This window comes from Lagenorhynchus albirostris, chromosome 2, assembly GCF_949774975.1.
Source record: "Lagenorhynchus albirostris chromosome 2, mLagAlb1.1, whole genome shotgun sequence".
In the NCBI taxonomy this organism is placed as follows: domain Eukaryota; kingdom Metazoa; phylum Chordata; class Mammalia; order Artiodactyla; family Delphinidae; genus Lagenorhynchus; species Lagenorhynchus albirostris.
Window position 1 is genome coordinate 164,129,830 of NC_083096.1, and position 25,192 is coordinate 164,155,021.

A 25,192-nucleotide genomic window follows, 5' to 3' on the forward strand; every position below is an offset into this window, starting at 1 on the left:
TTTCCTATTGACAGAAAAAAATAATTATAGAGCATCTGTGTTATTAAAGTTCATAGTGTTCTACTATAAACTGGTGTTCTATGCACTCTATTTCCCTTAAGATTGTTAATTCTATCTTATGCTGAAAATTTAAAACCACTATAAGAAATACATACAAATATTGCCTACTATTAAGCAGTAGGATATAACAGTAAAAAGATCTTGCCCTTCATAAGTTATACTCTTATCAGAAAATAAGATGACAGAAGATATTTAATATACATATAATAATGCTATATTAAATTTCTATTGAACACCACAGGGAAAAAAATAGAAGTAACATCATTTTTGGCATTGTTTAATTCCAGAGGAATTTATCTCCTACACCTTAAGAATCTCAAAACTAATTAAGTTCATATTTTGCCTTCATTCTTAAAGAGAAGGGAGGGAAGGGCTGTGTTATTAGCATATTTTGAGCTTCAAGTACTAATAACATGATAACATCACAAAAAATTTTCCCGTGAACTTAAGTGAAATGCATTAGTCTTGAGCATGGTTCCTTAACAAATGTCCTTGAAAGGTTAGGAAAACCCCCTTTAAAACATAATAATGATTTATAAATTCAGATTCAGAATAGGAAGAAAACAATTGACTTTATTTGTTTAGGATATGGTTTCTGTTTTCCACTTCAACAAACTGATTCTCATATTTCCTATGTGATACAAATTCTAATCTAAAGGTGATATTACCTTGTTTAATCTGTTTAATCTGTTCCCAGAATACCATGCATATGAATAAAGCCTTTGCACCTAGCTTGAAATTCAGGCTTCACAACAACAATCTATCTCATTAAATAATTATTTCATCAAACACAACCAAAAACTTTTTTTTCAACAAACTGTGCTCTCTTCTGTGGAAGGGAGGGTATATAGAAACTTAATGAAGTTGTTAGAAAATTTAAAACATTTTGAGAAGGCAATTTAGTATATACAGATCCTCTCCTACCCCAAAAAACCTTTTAGAAGAAGTTTCATATGCCAGGGTTTCAGTCCCTTTTCCTGGGTGTGCTACAGAGAGAATGGCTGTTAACCCATAAACATTTGAGAAGGGAGGAAGAAAGCAGAAGCAGGAATAAGCCATTTTTAAAAGTAGCGGGGTATGAAGCATCACAGTAGCTTAAAATGTATACGTATTTTCTCTGGACCCTGTCTTCCCCCAGCACTTATGTACAGTGTAGCTCTTACTTTAAAAAAGAAAACTAGTAGCTTATACCAATATAAATTAACAATGAATACTTCCACTGTATTCTACCAGGTCCCTTTGAAAGGAAAGGGAATAAAATAAGGAGAATCAGGGTAAAAGCTGTTTGATTCCTTTACCACCTTCCCCACTCCATGACCTTGAATGTCTGTCCCATACCAACCCTGGCAGAATTCTGGAGGCCTGTTTTCTGGAAGGGATGAAACAAATGGTCTCTGGACTGGGGGACTCAAAAGGCGGTTGACGGTGGGAACAGAGCATGAAAAACTGAGGGGAATTGAGTGAACATAGTGAATACTGAATGCAGCAACCCTCCCAGTCTTCATCACCCTTTACCATCCAGTGATGAGAAGACTCCGCCCCTTGAACCCTGATACTGATAACAGACATGTTCCTCAACAATAGGGACAAGAAGCTCACACTATAGTAAGGCCCAAAGGCAACCAGCCTATGCATTTAAAGCTTCTAATTTAAAGCTCACCACTCTTAATCACAAGCAGACAGCTAATTATTACTAGACTTCAGAGGAAAACTCTTAAATAAGAGAGATCAAAACAAACAAAGGAAAACAACTTTGGGGGAAAAGAGCCTATGCAGGGCAAAGTAAATCTGTTGAAACAATAAAGAATATTATGAAAGAAGTATTCAGAGAATAAAAAAGACCTCCTAGGGACTTCCCTGGCGGTCCAGTGGTTAAGACTTCGCCTTCCAATGCAGGGGGTGTGGGTTCGATCCCTGGTCAGGGAGCTAAGATCAGAAGTGGCCTTGAGGCTAAAAAACCAAAACATAAAGCAGAAGCAATATTGTAACAAATTCAATAAAGACTTTAAAAATGGTCCACATCAAAAAAAAATCTTAAAAAAAAAAGAACTCCTAGAAATTAAAAAACATAATAGTAGAAAAGAATTTTTTTTTTTTTGCCGTACGCGGGCCTCTCACTGTTGTGGCCTCTCCCGTTGCGGAGCTCAGGCTCCGGACGCGCAGGCTCAGCGGCCATGGCTCACAGGCCCAGCCGCTCCACGGCATGTGGGATCTTCCCAGACTGGGGCATGAACCCGTGGCCCCTGCATGGGCAGGCGGACTCTCAACCACCGCGCCACCAGGGAAGCCTGAAAAGAAAAATTTAATAGAATATAAAGATAAAGAAATCTTTCAGGAGGTAGAGCTAAAGAAAAAAAGAGATGAAAATTAGAGAACTATTTCAGGAGTCCATCATCAAGCAGCTATTGGCAATCAAGAAAGAAGAGGGAGTTCCCTGGTGGTTCAGTGGTTAGGAATCCACCTTCCAAAGCAGGGGACGCAGGTTTGTCCCTGGTCAGGGAACTAAGATCCCACATGCTGTGGGGCAACTAAGCCCAAGCGCCACAAATAAGACCTGACGGAGCCATAAATAAATAAATAAATAAATAAATATTAAAAAAAAAGAAAGAAAACAGAAGACATGGGATTTAGGAAACAAAAGAGCCAACACAGGAGAGAAGCAGAGTTCCCAGGTGAATAAGAATACCCCAGGATGACAGCTGTGTACCACACACAGGGAGACACCTGTCCATATTGGAGCAGTGTGACTCAACAGACATACTAAAGGCTATTGTCACTGCTGCCATTTACTCTCTTTTTAAAGATAAGAAGATAGTGCCCAGGTGAGCTCATCTTGACTAAATGCTGGTGAATTTCTTCTCAAAATACTGAGCTGCCTAATGAGCTCAGAACACTCATTTCACCCACAGAAGTGTTCTTTAACTTATTCCTAAAAGCTTCAGGTAGGTCATGATCAACTTAGGAGAGACCACAGAGCAGCTCACTCTCTCTGACCATACTTCTGCCAAGTGTCCAAGATTGAAGCCCTGCCCAAAACAATTTCCAGGACTAAGTCTTGACTCTGTCCATGACTTCCACAGAAGAGACTCTGAAAATTAGGAAACTGAAGCAGGTATGGTCCACTGATGTCTGGGTATCCCCCAAGATCCTTTCAGGACCCTAGAGGTACAATGATATACTTAATAATACTAAAGAATTAGTTGCCTTTTTCATCATGTTGACACTGGTACTAAGGGTACAAAAGCAATGGTGAGCAAAACTGCTGGCACCTTCACACATATCAAGGCAGTAGCACCAAACTGTAGTAGGACGCATAATCTTCACCACTACATAATTACAGTTAAAAATAATGCCAATTTAAGAATATCCTTGATAAAGCCGTAAAAACTATTCTTAGTTTTAATGAATCTCAAGCCCTCTATGTGTCTTTTTACTATTTTGCATGATGAAATGGTAAGTACAATGGTTACCTTCAGTTAAGGCACCTGTGTAATTGAGCTGCAAGCTGAACTGGCCAGTTTGTTTCATGAAGTACCGCTTTTACTGGAAAGACTGAATGACAAACCATTTTGTTCAAGCTTAGATATTTCACAGATATTTTCTCAAAAATGAATGGAGCTTGTCACTACAAATAAAACTGACAGTACTTGTTGCCAGTGATATATGTCAAGCTTTCAAGAGAAAATTCTAATTTTGGAAAACATATCCACTAGAGTGAGCCTGCCAACTTCCCAATATTTAAAGACTTTTCTGGTGAGATCAGTGGTGGCATTAACAAATGTGATTTTAGAATATTATATAATAAAATGTGTAAACATCTGTCCATGTAAGAAAGGTCCTAGAGGCCTTAGGTCTGTCCCACTAGAATGTGATGGGTAAAAATCTCACTTTAATTTTCAGAATGCAACAAATAATTCTTTTCCAATGTATCTAGATAACTGTTAGTTAACCTAACTGTAACAAAATTCTCAACCATCTTCCAGGGGCTCCATCTTCTTAGAAACAAATGTTTTTACATTCAGAATTCTTTTCCTTTTCAAATGGCACTGAGTGGACCATAACTCAATAAACCAGATTCTTATCATATGTATGTTTTGTGAGCAATTAAAAAAAAAACCCTACAAACTATTATGCATAAAATAAGCTACAAGGATATATTGTACAACACAGGGAATATAACCAAATTAAATTAAAAAAATAAAAATAAAGTATAAGGGCTTCCCTGGTGGCGCAGTGGTTAAGAATCCGCCCGCCAGTGCAGAGGACACGGGTTCGAGCCCTGGTCTGGGAAGATCCCACATGCCGTGGAGCAACTAAGCCTGTGCGCCACAACTACTAAGCCTGCGCTCTAGAGCCCAAGAGCCACAACTACTGAGCCCACCGTGCTGCAACTACTGAAGCCCGCGCGCCTAGAGCCCGTGCTCTGCAACAAGAGAAGCCACCGCAATGAGAAGCCTGCGTACCGCAACAAAGAGCAGCCCCCGCTCACAGCAACTAGAGAAAGCCCGTGCACAGCAACAAAGACCCAATGCAGCCAAAAATAATAAATAAATAAATAAATAAAAGTATAAGAGGAAAAAATCCTCTCACTAGCACAGAAGACAAACCTTTTCTCATATTAGTGATCAAAAGCACATATTAATTTATATTTCAACTGACTACTAGCCAACTATAACTTCCATAGCAACTTTCCCTTTGGTATTCTCTAGTAAATTTAAATTATATTTAAATTTAATTTAAGTTGAATTTAATTAGCTTAATAATAAGTTTAATTAATTAGATTAAATTCCATTTAAGTTATGTTTAAGTTAGGTGAGGTAAGGAGGTCACTCAGCAGAAAAAAAAATGTTTCCCATAAAAGCCTTTGGAGTTGTCGTACGTTACGCTAGTTTATCATATGAACATGTTCTTTAGGATTTGTCACCAGGCAACTATATCAACTCGATTCATCAAATTGTTCATAAATAACGCCCTTAAGAATTAATTTGTAAAGAAACTGCAAATTTATGAATAACGTACTGACTGCCCTCTAGTGTTCAAAATAAGGATTTCACTGATGAGCTAGATGCAAGGTACACTACAGGGTGAAAAAAGCCAAACTCCTAAAGAAGCCATTTAGGGTCATTAAAATCAGAGGAGAAATTCTGATCTGGCAAGGTTTTCAACAACAGTCTTTTCAAAGCAAGACAACAAGCTATTAATCTGAGCTATCTGATTACTTACTTGTACCAGGTGCCCAAAGAGCCTAATTTCAGTCATCTACAGTAACTGTGCATGAGTAGAATATAAACTTGGAACCTTTTTTACACTACTACTTCAAGTTACACTGCCATAAAATGAGATTCAGACTTTTCCCCATTTGGTGAAGAAGCACAAAATGCTCGAATCAAAACCTGCCTCTTGGGCTTCCCTGGTGGCGCAGTGGTTGAGAGTCCGCCTGCCGATGGGGACACGGGTTCGTGCCCCAGTCTGGGAAGACCCCACATGCCGCGGAGCGGCTGGGCCCGTAAGCCATGGCTGCTGAGCCTGCGCGTCCGGAGCCTGTGCTCCGCAACGGGAGAGGCCACAACTGTGAGAGGCCCGCGTACCACAAAAAAAAAAAAAAAAAAAAAAACCTGCCCCTTGGGACTTCCATGGTGGCGCAGTGGTTAAGAATCCACCCGCCAATGCAGGGGACACGACTTTGATCCCTGGTCCGGGAAGATCCCACATGCCGCGGAGCAACTAAGCCCATGCACCACAACTACTGAAGCCTGCATGCCTGGAGCCCTTGCTCCACAAGAGAAGCCACCACAGTGAGAAGCCCAGTGCACTGCAACAAAGAGTAGCCCCCCTCCTCACCACAACTAGAGAAAGCCCGCGCGCAGCAACGAAGACCCAACGCAGCCAAAAACAAAATAATAATAAATAAAAAAAATAAAAGTACCTATCTTTTAAAAAAACAAAAACAAAACCTGCCTCTAGCATAATGAGGTTATTAACAAGGAAAACTTTCTCTGGTTGCTTTTTTTTTTGCTGATGCATATAAAGTGGGAAGTACGTCCTAACTAGTCTTCCAAGTGTATAATATGTGGGTTTGTTTTTTTTTTGGCTGTTACGCTTTTAATTGTGGGAGGTACAATATGCATCAATGTACAAGAATGTTTTACATACTCATTAGCATAGTGATTAATGTAAATTTAAGGATATACAATGTGTTAAACCTAAAAAACTACAAAGTTTCCTGCAACTTAAGATAATGGAAAGGCGCCTTCTTAAGTTTTTACACACCACCTTTACTTTTAAAATTCTAAATCGTATCGGGGGGAACTAAAAAGTAATAGAAGGCTTGTTTCAGCTGTGGTTCAACAATTCTAATGAAGCTGTACAGCAATGACACTGGAATTGTGAATTTTTCCCCTAAAGGGCTTTCTAGATGACCACAGGAAAAATTTTTAAAAGCATTTCCAATAACATGTAGGCAAGGTGAGTAGCTTAATAGTTTAAAAGCCTGGGGACTTCCCTGGTGGCGCAGTGGTTAGGAATCCGCCTGCCAATGCAGCGGACACGGGTTCAATCCCTGGCCTGGGAAGATCCCACATGCCGCGGAGCAACTAAGCCCGTGCACCATGACTACTGAAGCCCACGTGCCTAGAGCCTGTGCTCCGCAACAAGAGAAGCCACCGCAATGAGAAGCCTATGCACTGCAACTAGCCCCCACTCACCGCAACTAGAGAAAGCCTGTGCACAGCAATGAAGACCCAACGCAGCCAAAAATAAATAAATAAATAAATAAAATGCTGTGGATTCAGAACACAATGATAAAAAATAAAATAAAAGCCTGGAAAGCAGCTAAGATGTCTCATCTTAGAGAATTTTAAAACATGGTAGAAATACCATTTCTCTCCTACAGAGAAACTTTTTAAAGCACGGATATAACTCTACAGATACTAAAGAAACATCAATAATTTTCAAAAAGCTTCAATAAACACCCCAAGGCACAAGTGTTCAAAATGGCCTACTAACTATCTCAGACCATATCGCTCTTTGAAACTGCAGTCAATAGGAAAACAGAGTTCAATACACAGTGACTGACTTTTTAGTCAAAAAGGTAGATACAAAACCTTTGTGTATCTAGATTTATACTCCCTTAACCATGTTGTTACAGAATTTAAAACTTATTATTTTAACTTGCCAACTGGTTCTTTGCTGTATTTGAAGTAACTAACATTCTAGAGCATTAGGTCTCAAAGTGTGGTCTAGGAACTACTAGAGATGATGCATAGCAATGTCAGAATTACTTTTTATATTACAAAAGTGTTATTTGCCTTTTCACTCTCATTAGCTCCAATCAGTCAATTCTCCAGAGTCTACAGGGTATGTGATAACAAAACAGATTAAATGCAGAAGCAGATATGTGAATCCAGCTGTCTTCTATTAAACCAGACATTAAAGAGATTTGCAAAATGTAAAACAATGCCACTCTTCTTGTTACTCTTTTTTATTTGGGGAGTTATTTTTCATTAAAAAATTTTATTTATGTAACATATAATGGGTTTATTAATGTTATTTTGAAATGAATTAATATCTTTAAATGTCTATTTTAATTTGTAATATAGTAAATATCAATAGATATAAATCATACAAACAAAGCTCTTTGGGGTCCTCAATTATACTTCAGAGTATAAAGGGATCCTGAGGCCAAAAAGTTTGAGAACTGATAAACTAGAGAGCTTAGCACACTAAACATGAAAAAAAATCAATTTATTCTCAAAGCTTTAATGGAGGTAAGGATAAAACACAAATATCATTTACTAAGAAAAATGTAGGTGATACTCACCAAATGGATCTTCCATGCCACTATTAACCAGTTTAGGGAGGTGGTATATAGTTTCTAAAAAGAGAAAAAAGTAAATGATATACTTAAAACATAAAATCCATCACCTTTTATATTTCTTAAAAAATAAACCCAATTCAGTATAACTGATCATAGTTTAAAACTAGAACATTATAGAAATGTACAACTTATTAAGTGAGAACATTGCCAACTGGGATTTATTTTAAGGGGGTTGAGGTACAGATATAAGTTCCCTTTCCAATCTCCATCTTGAATTTACTGGAGTGTAAGGAAAAAAGCAAGTTAAAAAAATTTTTTTTTATTTTTTAGGGAGGGGGGACAAAGGGAAAAAGGGAGGGGTGGGGAAGGGGAGAGGGAAGAAGGGAGGGAAGGAGAGAGAGCAGCAAAAAGCCAAACTTTTAGGCAAAAAAAACCCCAAACGAACAAAACTCACAAAACTCACATAAACATCTGGGAAAGCATATGAGGATATCATAGAATGAAGGAATTGGTTTTGCCTGAAGAAAGTAGAAAGTAGTTCAGTAAGTTAAGAATGCTCAAGTATTAAAATAAAACAAAAAAATTTTGAAAAAAGTCGAATAAGTATAGATATTCAACCTCCCTCACTCTTAATCAAAACAAGGATCGAATCTGCCCAATCCTGCTTTTTTATCTCTTTCATAGTTTTGATCCCAAGGGCACTCCTTAGTTAACAATTTGAATACTAAACTCCAATTCAGAGTCTGCTTTTCAGAGAATATAACCTATTAACAGTGGGGGCTGGCAGTGATCTGAGAAAATTAGGACTGTGAAGGGGTTTTGGAGTTGAATCGCTCACAGACTAGATAGCACTGAGGACCCCACTGGTGGTGGTAGGTAACCAGATAATCCCTGGCACAAGGTGCTGGTACAATTCTTAAACTTTCACTAGTGGTGAATAATGATGATCTATCTATGGACAGAATGATCTAGTTGATTGGATTGATGAGGTACTTGAAGAGTAAGGGGGAAATAACTATAATGACAATGGAATTGAACGGCTATTACTAAACTTAACTGATGCTCTAGAAGAAGATAACAAAAAGCTAAGAGTGATTAACAGTCAACTGAAAGTCAAATATGGGGAATTCCCTGGCAGTCCAGCGGTCAGGACTCCATGCTTTCACTGGCAAGGGCCGGGGTTCAATCCCTGGTTGGGAACTAAAATCCCACAAGCTGTGTGGCGCAGCCTAAATAAGTAAGTAAGTAAGCATCAATAAGTAATTAAAAAAAAGAAAGTCAAATATGAACACCCCAGGGCCTCCTGGTAGTTTATAAAGAGGCTCTTTTCTGTGGCAGCAGGAGGAGAGAAAAAGCTGGAGACCAGGCCCAAGAGTTAATCAACAGAGTAGCCGAGCACCAAGGAAGGTTAACTCTCAGCCAAGGGAGGTATGCTATGCCACGCCAGGCCCCTGACTGGGAAAGAACGAGACCCTCATACATGCGATGGAGACAACTGAGTTGATGCCCCTCCAATATCTTGAATGCAGTAGTGCCCTTGAAACTGCGAAACTGGCTCACCCTCTCTGTAAGAGCTGGCACTCTTCCCGCACTTGAAGATAATGCAGAGGCCTCCCCACCCTGTTCAGTAAACAATGTCCCCTCAGGATCTGCCACCTCCATGCCTCCTAACTTGTAGTAGGTCAGGGCATAACCCAGCCCAGATATTTTGTGCCTGATAAGGTCACAAAGGAATTATAACCCAAGGGAGCTGCAAGACTTAGCCAGTATGTACTGGCAGGGGCTAAGTGAGAGCAAATGTGAATTCTGAGGGTGCTTGAACATCAGAACCAGAACATAAAGTTACTGATCACTCTCCGAAGATACAGGATTTAACACCCTGGCAAAAACCTCAGAATATGGTATGAACTTATCACTAGGATGGTTCCTAAAAGCTGGAAAAGTCACGGCCCATGATAAGTAGCAATGACAAAACTGCAGTGGCAGACAGGGGAGGAAGGGATTAAAAGGCTCACTTAGTGAAGTTGGCTTGCTGAAGTGGTCAGAAAAAAGTATTATGTTCCTCGAAATGGCTGGGAGGATACTATAAGGAATGTGCTGGTGAGAGGGGCACCAGCATCATTAAGAAGTTTAAAAGCTGTTCTCCATAGAGAATTTGTTATAAAACTAATGCCACTGGGACTTCCCTGGTGGTGCAGTGATTAAGAATCCGCCTGCCAATGCAGGGGACACGGCTTCGATCCCTGGTCTGGGAAGATCCCACATGCCACAGAGCAACTAAGCCCATGCGCCACAGCTACTGAGCCTGTGCTCTGTAGCCCCCGAGCCACAACTACTGAGCCCACGTGCCACAACTACTGAAGCCCACGCACCTAGAGCCCATGCTCCGCAACGAGAGAAGCCACTGCAATGAGAAGCCAGTGTACCGTAACGAAGAGCAGCCCCCGCTCGCCGCAACTGGAGAAAGCCCGCGCGCAGCAATGAAGACCCAACACAACCAAAAAAAGAAAAAGATGTATAAAACAAAAAAAACCCCTAATGCCACTGATAGCAACGGTGATGATAGGACCCTAAAACAAAGGAGACCAGGCCATGGTACTTAATGATTGAAGCCAGATGGAGACACTTACTATAAAGATCAGCAAAGTCAGAGTGGCAGTCAAAGGAATCCAACTCACAGATTTGTAGAGATAGTTAATAAAGCATGGTGTATTTATGAAGCAAAATAGACAAGCAGCTAATAAGAGCACTTCTCCATCTGTAACATCAAAAGAAATCAGGGATGGAAGATCTGGATGCTGAGGTCAGTCCCCTCAATAAAAAAATATCAGAATCCATGCCCAGTGTCTGAACATGAGCCAGTTTCAGATCCTGACCCCTTCGACTGAAGGAGGCCAGGTACCCAAGAGAAAAGAACCTGCAACACCAAAGCAAGTATAACAATTCCCTGAGAAACCTATGGCCTAAGAGACCCATATACTATAGGTCTTATGGACTCCATACTCAGAAGGTCCCTGCACTTGAAGTTTAATGCTCTGCAGTCACTGTATTAAAATTCTTAATAATTTTATCTATGAATTTCTGCTCCATAAGTGAAATCTGAGGGGGAAAATGAAGCATGTGCTGGGGGCTTGAAGCCTCAGCTCACACACAGTCCACCTCTTCCTGTCTTCCCAGGAGCGGCCTCTTGGCCACTCCCTCTGGTCCCAGCTGGCCATCCTTTCCCTGCCTGGGCTAGGAGTGCCACGTACTTTTGGTGGGCAATTTCCCTCGCCCACTCTCAATCCAGGTGTATTCAGCATGCAAATTATGTAGTCAGCTCTGTCTACGGTCATTTACTCAGGTAACAGTAAACTGCGTAAACGGGAATGCTAACATTTTAAGGACAGGTTGACATTGACACCTGGAGTCTGGAAGTATAATCATGGACTTATGAGGACCAGGAAATAAACTGAGCCCTGGCCAAGATCCAGTTCACGATGGGCCCACTGGGTGTGTGAACCATCCTGGTGGTCACTTCCCTGGACCCTGAATGTATAATTGAAATAGACATACCTGGAAGTTAGTGAGTCCTTGGCCTATGGGATAGGAGTTATACTGGAGAAGGCCAAGTGGAAGGAAGCCTCTAAAGGTGGGTGCCCCATCCCACCTTCCAAGATAATAAACACAAAAGAAAACAATATTGTATTCTGGGGGCAAGGGAGGGGAGATGGCAGAAATTAGTGCTACACCCCCAGAGGATGCAGGATTTACCAGTGTGGTCCCGGCAGAAACCAGATAAATCCTGGAGGAAGGTAGATTACCACAAACTCAATCTAATAGTAGCCACAACTGCAGCTGCCGTGCCAGATGTCGTATCTTTGCTAGAGCCAATTAACACAGCCCCAGGAGCATAGTACACTGTCAAAGATAGAAGGAATAAGTTCTTTTTCTCTTATCCCGTCAAGAAAGTAGGATCAGAAACAATTCACATTCACATGGAATGGATTATAGCATACTTTTACAGGACCATGTCAATTTTGCTACTGTCTCATGTAATATAGTCTTATGATAATATAGACTTCTTGTAGAATATCACACTGACCTACTATATTAATAACATCACGCTAATTGGGCCAGATGAACAGGAGGTGGATAGCACACTGAAGGCCTTGACAGAACACGTGGACTCCAGAGGGTGAAAGATAAATGCTACAGAGATTCAGGCACCCATTCATCAGTAAAATTTTTATAGGTCCAGTAGTCAGGGGCTTGGTAAAACATGCCATTCAAGTAAAGGCATCCAAGTAACCAACTGCATCTTGCACCTCCCACCATTAAGAGGGAAGCATGACACCCAAGAATACTGTTCTGGCTTTTATATCAGGTGACACAAAAAGTTACCAGTTTCCAGAACAGTAAAGGACTCTGCAGGTCTGGATGGTGAGGCAAACAATCTGGCAAATGCTATGGTATTATGGCAAGCCCCAGTGGGAGAATCACTATGCAGACCCCTGGGATCTGGAGCAAGGCCATTCCATTTTCAGTGGAAAATTGTATGCCTTCTGCGAAACAACTCCTGGCATGCTACTGGGTCCTAGCATATACAGAACACCTGATGATGTGACACCAAGTGACCATTTATCCAGAATTACCCACCATGACCTAGGTTCTATGAGACATACCAAGTCATAGGGTTGGGTGGACCCAGCAATAATTCAGCATTAAGATGAAGGTGATACATCCAGTATCTAGCACAAGTAGGACCAGAAGTCACGAGCATGAGCAGATAGCCCAAACCCTCATATCATCTACCATTGTTGCAAAGTGCCCCTTCATTAGCATATACCTTTGGCCATACTGGGGGGCCCTCACAGCCAGCTGACAAAGGAAAAACCCTCACCTTCTTCACAGATGGCTGTAACTGGGTCCAAGTCAAAAATGGACAGTGGTTGCACCACAGCCTCACTCGGGGTTGGCGCTGAAGGACAGTGCCCAATGGGCAGAGCTTCAGGCAGACTGTCTACTTTGTGCAGACAAAGAATTGGTTTGAGGTTAAAATATATGTGGACTCACAGGTAAATGTCCTGATGTGCTGGTCAGGGGGCATAAAAGGAGAACGATTAGAAAATTAGGGGGAAAAAAAAAGAAAATTAGGGGAAGGAGGTCTTAAGGTAGAGGCACACGGGAGGATACAAGAATAGACACATTTGAAGATCTTCATATCACATGTTAACAGTCATCAGAGAACATCTACCATGAAAAAAGCACAAAACAACCAAGTAGACAATGACTCAACCAGTTTACATCAGCCATCTTTTGTCATGGCCTCCCCAGTGCTAGAAAAATGAGCACCTGAAAGAAGGTGGTCATGTGGCAGAGATATACTCTATGCATAGACAACAGTATGAAGTCCTACTTACCAAGTATGCTCTAGCTACTGATGCCACCAAAAGCCCGAATGGCCAGCAACAGAGACAAACACAAAGCTTCCAGTATGACATCTTTCAAGGAAACCAACCAGCCTTTGGATGGCAAGCTGACTGTATTTGGCCCCTTCCACCCTGAAAAGGTGAACAATTTATTCTGAAAGAAACAGGGGGACTTCCCTGGTGGTCCAGCTGTTAAGGCTCCATGCTCCCAATGCAAATGGCCCGGGTTTGATCCCTGGTCAGGGAGCTAGATCCCTCATGCTGCAACAAAGATCCTGCATGCTGTAACTAAGACCTGGAGCAGCCAAATTAATTAATTAATTTAAAAAAAAAAAAGAAAGAAATAGGGACATATTCTGGCTGTACATTTGCCTTTCCTGCCCTCAGGGCTGCAGTGAACAGTACATGAGAGTTAAGGAAATGTTTAATCTACCAGTAAGCATCATCCTACATAACATCATTTCATGACAAGGGACCCACTCTGTAGTAAAGTGCAAGAGAGGGCCCAGGACCATGGGATCTACTGGTGGTATATATACAACAACACCTAGAATCTGCTAACCTAAAAGAGCACTGGAATGGCCTGATGAAGGCACAGCTGAAGCACCAACTCAATGACGTATTGTATGACAAAAGAGTACCATCTTCCAGGGTGCAATATATACACCAAATCAAAGACCTTTATATGCTAGTGGTCTTCAAAATGGGAAAAATACATGGATGTGAGAAATGGGGCGGGGGGGTGGGTAGAAATAGCATACCCTGTTTATTATCAATCCCAAAGACCCACCTGGGGAATTTTTGTTTCCTATCTCTGCAACTCTGGGTTCTGCAGAGTTAAAGATCTTGGTCACCAAAAAAGGAACACTTCCACAGTAGACAAGAGTCCCAAGAGGCTATAAGCTACAGCTGTCACCTGGGCATTGTGGAGTCCTCGTATCCAGGGATCATCAGGCAAGAAGAGGAACTATCATCTTGGTAGGGGTAACTAATCCTCATTATCAGAAAGAGGGTTGCTATTCTACACCACAATGAAAATATATTTAAAATTCAGATGATCCACTTTGGTGCCTACTGGTATTCTCTTTCCCAATTCTGACAGTACAGTAAACAGACAAGTTGGAAACTCTAACCTGAGAAAAGCATGGTAACCAGTGGTTCAGATCCCTCAGGAATGAGGGTTTGGGTCATACCACTAAGTAAAGCCATTGAGACTGGCAGAGATGGTAGCTGAGGGCAAGGGGAATCTGAAATGGAGAGTGGAAAGAGGTAACAATTATTAGTTGTAACCCTGAGACCAACCAGTTGCAGCAGCAGGAGACAAAGTACTAATCTTCCTCTTCTAAGTATTCCCCAGGAAGAGAGGCCCTCCAGCTACTCTCTCAACATATATAAAGAAGTAGATGAGACGAATGAAAATGATGCAAAATACCAAAACTTATGGGATGCAGCTAAAGCAGTGCTTAGAGGGAAATTTATAGCTGTAAATACTACATTAAAAAAGAAGAAAGATCTGAAATCAACAACACAATAGTTTACTGTAAGATAATAGAAGAAAAACAAAATAAATCAAAAGGAAGGAAATAATAAGGATTAGAGTGGAAATTAATGAAATAGAAAATACAAAAATTAACTCAAAATAGGACTTCCCTGGTGGTCCAGTGGTTAAGACTCCACACTTCCACTGCAGGGGGCACGGGTTTGATCCCTGGTCGGGGAACTAAGATCCCACATGCTGCACGGCATGGCCAAAAAATAAAATAAAATTTAATTTAATTTAAAAGGTACTTTGAAAAAACTAACTCAAAATAGATAAAAGATCTAAATGTAGGAGCTAAAACTAGAAAGCTCTTAAAAGAAAACATAGGCATAAATTTATGACCTTGGATTAGGCAATGGTTTCTTAGTTATGACACCAAAAGAAAAAAATAGATAAACTTGACATTATCCAAATTAAAAACAGAAAATAACAAGTGTCAGGAGGATGTGGAGAAATTAGAACACTTGTGCATTAGTGGTGGGAATATAAAATGATGCAGCTGCTGGGAAAACAGAATAGTACTTCCTCAAAAAATTTTTAAATTAAAAACAATTACCATATGATTCATCAAGTCTACTCCTGGGTATATACCCCAAAGAATTGAAAGCAGGAAATCAAACAGATACTTGTACACCTATGTTCACAGCAGCATTATTGACAATAGCCAAAAGGTGGAAACAATCCAAATATCCATCAGTGGGTGAATAGGTAAATAAAATGTGGTATGTATTATTCAGCCTTAATAAGGAATGAAATTCTGACATATACTACAACATGGATGATTATGCTAACTGAAATAAGCCAGACACAAAAGGATAAATACTGTATGACTGCACTTCCATGAAGTACCCAGACTAGCCAAATTCATACAGGCAGAGAGTTGGATGGCGGTTGCCAGGGGTAGGGGGAGGAGTTGTTTAATGGGTAGAGTTTCAGTTTGGGAAGATGAAAAAGTTCTGTAAATGGATGGTAGTAACAGCTGCACAACAATGTGAATGTATTTAATGGCACTGAACTGTACCCTTAAAAAATGTTAAAATGGTAAACTTTATATTATGTATATTTTACTATAATTAAAAAAAAAAAAAGAAAATGCCTGAATCTTGGTAAGTACAGTGAGTTTTATGGCATTTTAACTTGCCTGATTCCCATCTCCTTCTCCTCCCCTAGCTTTCTGGCAGCCTTGAAAACCAAGAGCCTCACAACATTAGTTATTAAAAACAGCAGCCTAGCAACCACTGGAGGGGGCAGAACAAATTTGGAGCTCCCCAAAAACCCCATGCCCAGAGAACTGTTACTATCTGATCTGATTAGCACCAAGAAGTTCCATTCTCAGAGTTACTTTATTTGACCTGACTCAGAGCTTGTTGTGTGTGAACAACCTTATCCTTAGCACATTTTTCAAAAATAATCAGTGGCAACTGTTTAACATCCCAACTGCCTAAGGCAGTGATGATACCAGTTAGGGCTAACAGGACACTGACCAAAAAATTTGAATGTTCAGGAATGAGACGTCTATAAGGGGCTTTGAAAAGCTGACATATTCTTGGATATCTAGAAGGACACATGCATTTATGGGCTCAGGGAAAGTCTTAAGAAGGCCCTAATCTCTCACCTCTGGGTGACCTTGAGGTCTGTGCAAGCAGAAAGTGATGGCTAAGGCAAAGTTGTAAATTGCCTGCAGGAACATTGATGGCATACTGCAATATACACAGAGTACCCTCGGCAAAGGCTAGAAAACTTATTGGTTCAAGGCATTTAAGGAAATTTCTGTCTAATCATTAGCTAACCACTAAGTCAACCAAGCAGGCACTTCAACGTCTGCACAAAACAAAGAATACAGGCTCTACAGATTTAGTCCAGGGAAGTCACTCAACAAACAGCAATGAGAAACCCACAGGAAGGAGGGGAATCTGATTTGCAGACTTGCCACATTATTTTATTTTATTTTAATTTTTAAAAAGATTTATTTATCATTTTATTTATTTTATTCTATTTATTTTTGGCTGTCTCGGGTCTTAGTTGCGGCACATGGGATCTTTCGTTGTGGCGCGCAGGCTTCTCTTTAGTTGTGGTGTGTAGGTTCCAGAGCGTGTGGGTTCTGTAGTTTGCAGCATACAGGCTCTCTAGTTGAGGCGTGTGAGCTCAGTAGCCGTGGCGCACAGGCTCAGTTGCCCCACGGCATGTGGGATCTTAGTTCCCTGACCAGAGATCGAACCTGCGTCCCCTTCAATGTAAGGCAGATTCCTCACCACTGGACCACCAGGGAAGTCCTGCCACATTATTATTATTATTTTTCTTTTTGCGGTACGCGGGCCTCTCACTGCTGTGGCCCTCTCCCGTTGCGGAGCAACAGGCTCCAGACGCGCAGGCCCAGCAGCCATGGCTCAGGGGCCCAGCCGCTCCGTGGCATGTGGGATCTTCCCAGACCAGGACACGAACCCGCGTCCCCTGCATCGGCAGGCGGACTCCCAACCACTGCGCCACCAAGGAAGCCCCCGCCACATTATTTTAAATGCTCACTTTTCAATACAAAAATAAGACACATCAACAGGAAAGTATGGTGCATATATAGGAGGAAGAAAGCAATCAATAAAACTGTATCTGAGGAAGCTTAGATGTTGGACTTAATGGACAAAGACTTTTTTAAAAATTAATTTATTTAATTATTTTTTGGCTGCATTGGGGTCTTCGTTGCTGTGCGTGGGCTTTCTCTAGTTGCGGCGAGTGGGGGTTACTCTTTGTTGTGGTGTGTGGGCTTCTCATTGTGGTGGCTTCTCTTGTTGCGGAGCACGGGCTCTAGGAGTGCAGGCTTCAGTAGTTGTGGCATGCGGGCTCAGTAGTTGTGGCACACGGGCTTAGTTGCTCCACAGCATGTGGGATCTTCCCAGACCAGGGCTCGACCCCATGTCCCCTGCATTGGCAGGCGGATTCTTAACCACTGCGCCACCAGGGAAGCCCTAGACAAAGACTTTAAATAAGGTATTATAAATATTACAAAGAAGGGAATTCCCTGGCGGTCCAGTGGTTAGGACTCTGCGCTTTCACTGCAGAGGGCCCAGGTTTGATCCCTGGTCTGGGAACTAAGAACACACAAGCAAAAATTCAAAGAACTAAAGGGAACCATGCCTAAAGAATTAAAGTATGAGGGACTTCCCTGGTGGCGCAGTGGTTAAGTATCTGCCTGCCAATGCAGGGGACACAGGTTCGAGCCCTAGTCCGGGAAGATCCCACATGCTGTGATGGAGCAACTAAGCCCATGGACCACAACTACTGAGCCTGCACTCTAGAGCCCGTGAGCCACAACTACTGAAGCCCGTGCGCCTAGAGCCCGTGCTCTGCAACAAGAGAAGCCACCGCAATGAGAAGCCCATGCACCACAACAAAGAGTAGCCCCTGCTCGCCACAACTAGAGATAGCCCGCGTGCAGTAACACTCAATGCAGCCAAAAATAAATTAAAATAAATTTTAAAAAAAAGAATTAAAGTATGAGAATGATGCCTCATTAGATAGAGAATCTCAACAGAGACAGAAATTATATTTAAAAAAGAAAGAAATAGATTTTTCTAGATAGGCTCAACAGCAGATTTGAGCAGGCAGAAGAATCAGCAAACTCTAAGATAGGTTAATTGAGATTATCCAATATGAGGAACAGAAAGAAAAAAGCATGAAGAAAAATGAACAGAGCCTCAGAGAACAAATTATCAAGTATACAAACCACCAAGCATACAAACAAGCAAATGGGAGGATGAAGAAATAATGGCGGGCTTCCCTGGTGGCACAGTGGTTGAGAGTTCTCCTGCCAATGCAGGGGACGTGGGTTCGTGCCCCGATCTGGGAGGATCCCACATGCCATGGAGCGGCTGGGCCCGTGAGCCATGGCCGCTGAGCCTGTGCGTCCGGAGCCTGTGCTCCGCAATGGGAGAGGCCACAACAGTGAGAGGCCCGCATACCACCAAAAAAAAAAAAAAAAAGAAAGAAATAATGGCCAATAAGTGCCCAAATATGATGAAAAACACATCCAAGAAGCTAAATAAAGTCTATGTAGGATAAACACAAAGTGATCCATACTTATGTTCAAGTGCTGAAAGAGAAAGACTGTCAACTAAGAATTCTATATCCAGCAAAACTATGCTTCTAAAACAAAGGAGAAATTATGACATTCCCAGATAAACAAAAACATAAAGCATTCATTACTAGCAGACATGCCTACAAGAAATACTAAAGGGAGACTTTTATGCTGACATAAAGAGAAACCAGACAGTAACTAGAATCCACAGGAAGAAATAGAGTACCAGTAAGGCAACTACATAGATAAATATAAAAATAAAGAAGACAGTATAGGGACTTCCCTGGTGGTCCAGCAGTTAAAACTCTGTGCTTCCACTTTAGGGGGCAGAGGTTCAATCCCTGGTCAGGGAACTAAGATCCCACATGACAGCTGGCACACCCCTCCCAAAAGAAGAAGACAGTATAAATGTATTTTTTATTTCTTCTCCTATCTAATTTAAAAAACAATGCATAAAGCAGTAACTATAAAACCATGTTAATGGGCTTGTAATATATAAATATATAATTTATATGAGAATAAAGCACCAAGAAGGGGAGAAGGAGTCAAGCTACACTGGAGAAATTTTTTTGTACACTACTGAAATTAAGTTGGTATTAATCTAAACTAGATTGTTTTAAGGTAAAATGTGAATTGTAATCCCCAGAGCAACCACTAAAACTAGCTGGGAAGTCAAATTAGTAGAATGTTAACCTTCTAAGAACAAGTACAAAAGAAATTAGAAAATTGTCACTAATATGGGCAACAGTCATTAGAAACCTCAATACAGTGTGTTCATTTGTGTAAACAAAGCTCCATCCAACCTCTCATGCCAACAGATCTGAGGTTAGCACGTTTTTTTCATATGTACTTGGCACTGGATAAATATCTGGTAAACAAGTGAAAGGGCAATAATAACAAAAAATTGAATATCTGAAATGGTTAATGAAAGTAACAGGATTTACAGGCAGATTGAGAAGGGAGAATCAGTAGTACCTCAACTGTTAATCACATTATCACTAGATAATAGGGATGATGATCCTGGGTTAGCTGATGTAAAGTTTCAATTAAAACACCCTGGGGGGTCGTCCCTGGTGGTCTAGTGGTAAAGACTACGCCTTCCAATGCAGGGAACACTGGTTTGATCCCTGGTGGGGGAACTAAGATTCCACATGCCGCAGGGCAACTAAGCCCACGTGTGCCACAACCACTGAGCTTACGCACCTCAACGAGAGAGTCCATGTGCTGCAAACTACAGAGCCCATGCGCTCTGGAGCCTGCACGCCACAACTACAGAGCCCACATGCCATGGAGCCTGATGCCACAACTAGAGTGAGAAAACCCGTACACCACAACTAGAGAGAAACACGTGCACTACAACTAGAGAGAAGCCCGCATGCCACAACAAAAGATATCCCACATGCTGCAACTAAGACCCAACGCAGCCAAGAACATAAATAAAAAACAAACAAACAAAAAACACCCCTGGGACTTCCCTGGTGGCCCAGTGGGTAAGACTCCATGCTCCCAATGCAGGGGGCCCAGGTTCGATCCCTGGTTGGGGAACTAGATCCTGCATGCATGCCACAACTAAGGAGTCCGCATGCTGCAACTAAGACCTGGCAAAGATAAAATAAAACAAACACACCCCTGTCCTCAGAGAATCACAAACAGAAGGGTATCTTGCTGAAGAATCCTGTGTAGTCTTTGCAGAAAATGAGACTACTTTGTGTCTCCCTCTAAATGAATCCATGTGCAAGACAGAAATATTCCCATGGCTTCTCTAACCATCTACGTGCAGAAGATGCCCAAACCTATACATATGCTCAGTTCAGATCCCTCTCAAAAGCTCAGGATAAAAGCCAAAGTACTTTCTTTTTTTTTAATTTTTAAATTTATTTTTTATTTTTTGACCACACTGGGTCTTCGTTGCAGTGTGCAGGCTCTTCGTTGCAGGCTTTTCTTTAGTTGTGGCACGCAGGCTCAGTAGTTGTAGTGTGCAGGCTCTAGAGCATACAGGCTCAGTAGTTGTGGTGCATGGCTTCTCTCTAGTTGCGGCACGCAGGTTTAGTTGCCCTGCGGCATGTGGGATCTTAGTTCCCCGACAAGGGATCGAACCCACATCCCCTGCATTGGAAGGTGGATTCTTAACCACTGGACCACCAGGGAAGTCCCAAAGTACTTTCAACAGATGACCATGTTCACATACCCCCATCATGCTCAACTACGCTCTCCCTCCCTCACTAAAACATCAGGCAGGTGAGCCTCCTTGCTGTTCCTTGAATCTGCCAGGCATGCTCAAGGCCTTTACACTTGCTATTCACTCTGGAATGCTCATTCCCCAGATATTCATTCCTCAATTCCTTTAGTTCTTTGCTCAAGTGTTGCCTTCTTAGTGAAGCCTTCCTTTAACATCCTACTTTTTAAAAAAATATATTTATTTATTTATTTGGCTGCTTCAGGTCTTAGTTGCGGCATGCAGGATCTTCCTTGCAGCATGTGGGATCTTTCGTTGTGGTGCGTGGGCTTCTCTCTAGTTGTGGTGTGTGGGCTCCAGAGCGTGCAGCTCAGTAGTTGCAGTGCGCAGGTTCTCTAGTTGGGGCACGCGGCCTCAGTAGTTGGGGCACATGGCCTAGTTGCCCCACGGCATGTGGGATCTTAGTTCCCTGACCAGGGATCGAACCCGCATCCCCTGCATTGGAAGGCAGATTCTTAACCACTGGACCACCAGGGAAGTCCCTATCATCCTACTTTAAATCGCAATCACCAGTATCACCCCATTCTACCCCTGCTTTATCTCTTTTCCCAGCTTTATATTTCAGAGAGCACTTATCTTCTACATATTGTATAAATTTACTTTTTAAATTGTGTTTATCATCTCCTCTCACTAAAATACAAGCTCTTTCAGGAAAAGTATTTTGCCTATTTTTGTTCACTGCTATATCTCTATAACACCTAGAATAGTACCTGGAAAATAGTAAGTGCTCAATAACAAATATATTTTGAATGAATGAGCTCCAAATATATATATATATACACACACACACACACAACTCACTAAACATCTCCACTTAGATATCCATAAACTTCCATTCAACATGCACAAAACAAGTCATTATCTACCTCCCACTCATCCTTACTCCTTCCCCTTCCTGCAATTTCCTACCTTACCACCACCTACCTAGTTGCCCAAACGACAAATCTCATCCTCCACATCATATGAGATATTTCCAAAACATATTTCATATCCATCTCTTCATCTCCACTGCCTGAAGACACAACAGAATCCAAAATAGTCTCACTGCCTCTGGACTTATTCCTCTTTAATCTAGGTACCACAGCTCCAGTAATTAATTGTTAAAGTGTTCCCTAAACTGGGGTCTATGCAACTCTTAGAGTCCTTGTTTTCTTCCTACTTCAACTGAGGTAGTCTCTTGCAGGAACCTCCTCTTCTTCCTGACCTCTAAACATTGCAGAGCTCCAGATTTGGCCCCTGAATCTCATCTCTTTACTATTTTCACTCTCTCCTTCCCTAGAACATCACTGGCATTTTGGCTGAGACAATTCTTTATTGAGTAATGTCCCATACATTGCAGGACATTTAGCAATCGTCACTTAGTATTCTTTACCCCAGCACATTAAGTGCCCATTGCCGCCTCAGTTATTATGACACCCAAAACCATCCCCCTAAATATCTAAATCCTCCTAGAGATGTAGTAACACCCCAAATATGAACCCTGACTAGTCATCTTATCCACTTCTATAGCTTTAAATGCTATATATATATAGATGACTCCCAAATTCCTATTTCCAGATTGAATCTCTTCCTTGAACTTCAGACTGGTATATTCACAGTCTACACAATACTTTTACTTAGAAATCTAGTAAGTCTCTCAAACATGTTATACTGTAAAAACCAAACTCTTTGATTCCTAATTCCTGTTCCTCACCTGCCTTCGATAATTGGGGCAATAAGATATTATCACAAACAATTATGTACCATAAATGGACAACATAGAAGAAATGGACAAATTCCTAGAAATGTACAATCTCCCAAGACAGATTATCAGAAAGAAATAGAAAATATAAACAGACCAGTTACTAGTAATGAAACTGAGTCAGTGATTTTAAAAAATTCCCAACAAACAAAAGTCCAGGACCAGAAGGCTTCACAGGTAAACTCTACCAAATGTTTAGAGAAGAGTTAATACCTACCCTTCTCAAACTATTCCAAACAATTGCTGAGGAAGAAATGCTTCCGAATTCATTCTATGAGGCCAGCCACATCCTGATACCAAAACCAGACAAAGATATCACAAAAAAAGAAAATTACAGGCCAATATCACTGAACATAGATGCAAAAATCCTCAAAAATATTAGCAAACCAAATTCAACAATACATTAAAAGGATCATATACCATGATCAAGTGGAATTTATCCCAGAATGCAGGATGGTTCAATGTCTGCAAATCAATCAATGTGATGCATCACATTAACAAACTGAAGAATAAAAATCATCTCAATAGATGCAGAAAAAGTTTTTGACAAAATTCAACATCTGCTTATGATAAAAACTCTCCACAAAGTGGATGTAGAAGGAACGTACCTCAACATAATAAAGGCCAGTTTTGACAAGCCCACAGCTAACATCATACTTAACAGTGAAAAGCTGAAAGCATTTCCTCTAAGATCAGGAACAAGACAAGGATGCCCACTCTCACTGCTTTTATTCAACATAGATTGGAAGTCCAAGCCACAGCAATCAGACAAGAAATAGAAATAAAAGGAATCCAAATTGGAAAGGAAGAAGTAAAACTGTCCCTGTTTGCAGATGACATGATATTATACATAGAAAATCCTAAAGACACCAACAAAAAACTACCAGAACTCACCAGCAAATTCAGTAAAGTTGCAGGATACAAAATATACAGAAATCTGTTGCATTTCTTTACACTAGCAATGAAATATCAGAAAGAGAAATTAAGAAAGCAATCCCATTTACAGTAGCGACAAAAAGAATAAATTCCTAGGAATAAATCTAACTAAGGAGGTAAAAGACCTATACTTGAAATACTATAAGACCCTGATGAAAAACTGAAGACAACAAAAACAGATGGAAAGATACACCATGCTCATGGATTGGAAGAATTAATACTGTTAAAATGACCATACTACTCAAGGCAATCTACAGATTCAGTGCAATCCCTACCAAAATACCCATGGCATTTTTCACAGAACTGGAACAAATAATTCGAAAATTTGTATGGAAACAAAAGACCCCGAATAGCCAAAATTGTCTTGAGAAAGAAGAACAAAGCTGAACATATCACACTCCCTGATTTCAAACTATAATACAAAGCTAATCAAAGCAGTATGGCACTGGCAGAAAAACAGACACATATATCAGTGGAACAAAATAGAGAGCCCAGAAGTGAACCCACGCTTCTTGGGCAATTAATCTACGCCAAAGGAGGCAAGAATACACAATAGGGAAAAGACAGCCTCTTCAATAATGGTGCTGGGAAAACTGGACAGTTATATGCAAAAGAATCAAACTGGACTACTTTCTCACACCATGCACAAAAATAAATTCAAAACAGATTAAAGGCTTAAAAGTAAGACTTGAAACCATAAAAATTCTAGAAGAAAACACACGGAGTACACTCCGTAACACTGGTCTTAGTAATATGTTTTTGTTTTTTGTTTTTTTTGCAGTTCGCGGGCCTCCCACTGTTGTGGCCTCTCCCGTTGCAGAGCACAGGCTCTGGACGCACAGGCTCAGTGGCCATGGCTCACGGGCTCAGCCGCTCCGCGGCATGTGGGATCTTCCCAGACCGGGGCACGAACCCGTGTCCCCTGCATCGGCAGGTGGACTCTCAACCACTGTGCCACCAGGGAAGCCCAGTAATATGTTTTTTATCAAACTAAAAAGCTTTTGCACAGCAAAGGAAACTATCAACAAAACGAAAATGCTGCCTACTGAGAGAAGAAATTTGCAAACAAAATATTCTGTAAGAGATTAATATCCAAAATATACAAAGAACTCATACAACTCAACATCAAAAAAAAAACTCGATTAAAAAATGGGCAGAGGATCTCAATAGATATTTCTCCAAAGAAGACATATAGATGGCCAACAAGTACATGAAAAGATGTTCAACATCACTAATCATCAGGGAAATGCAAATCAAAATCACAATGAGACAGCGCTTCACACCTGTCAGGATGGCTATTAACAAAAAGACAACAAATAACAAGTGTTGGCAAAGATATGGAGAAAAGGGAACCCTCATGCACTATTGGTGGGAATGTAAGTT

The 25,192-nt window shown here is 41.0% G+C and overlaps 1 protein-coding gene across 11 annotated transcripts in view; it reads right to left on the reverse strand.

Annotated features, from left to right (window-relative positions):
* The window catches only part of PHACTR4 (phosphatase and actin regulator 4), a 116,709-nt gene that overhangs the window by 68,157 nt on the left and 23,360 nt on the right, over positions 1-25,192 (reverse strand). For 5 of the 11 annotated variants that reach the window (XM_060140848.1, XM_060140843.1, XM_060140849.1 and 2 more), the window contains exon 2: positions 7,880-7,933. In XM_060140848.1, coding sequence (XP_059996831.1) covers positions 7,880-7,895 — 16 coding nt within the window. In that variant the 5' untranslated portion in view covers positions 7,896-7,933. Of the gene's footprint in view, positions 1-7,879; positions 7,934-8,330; positions 8,395-25,192 lie in introns of those variants that run through there. The other 6 variants (XM_060140839.1, XM_060140847.1, XM_060140842.1 and 3 more) reach the window with 4 other exon arrangements.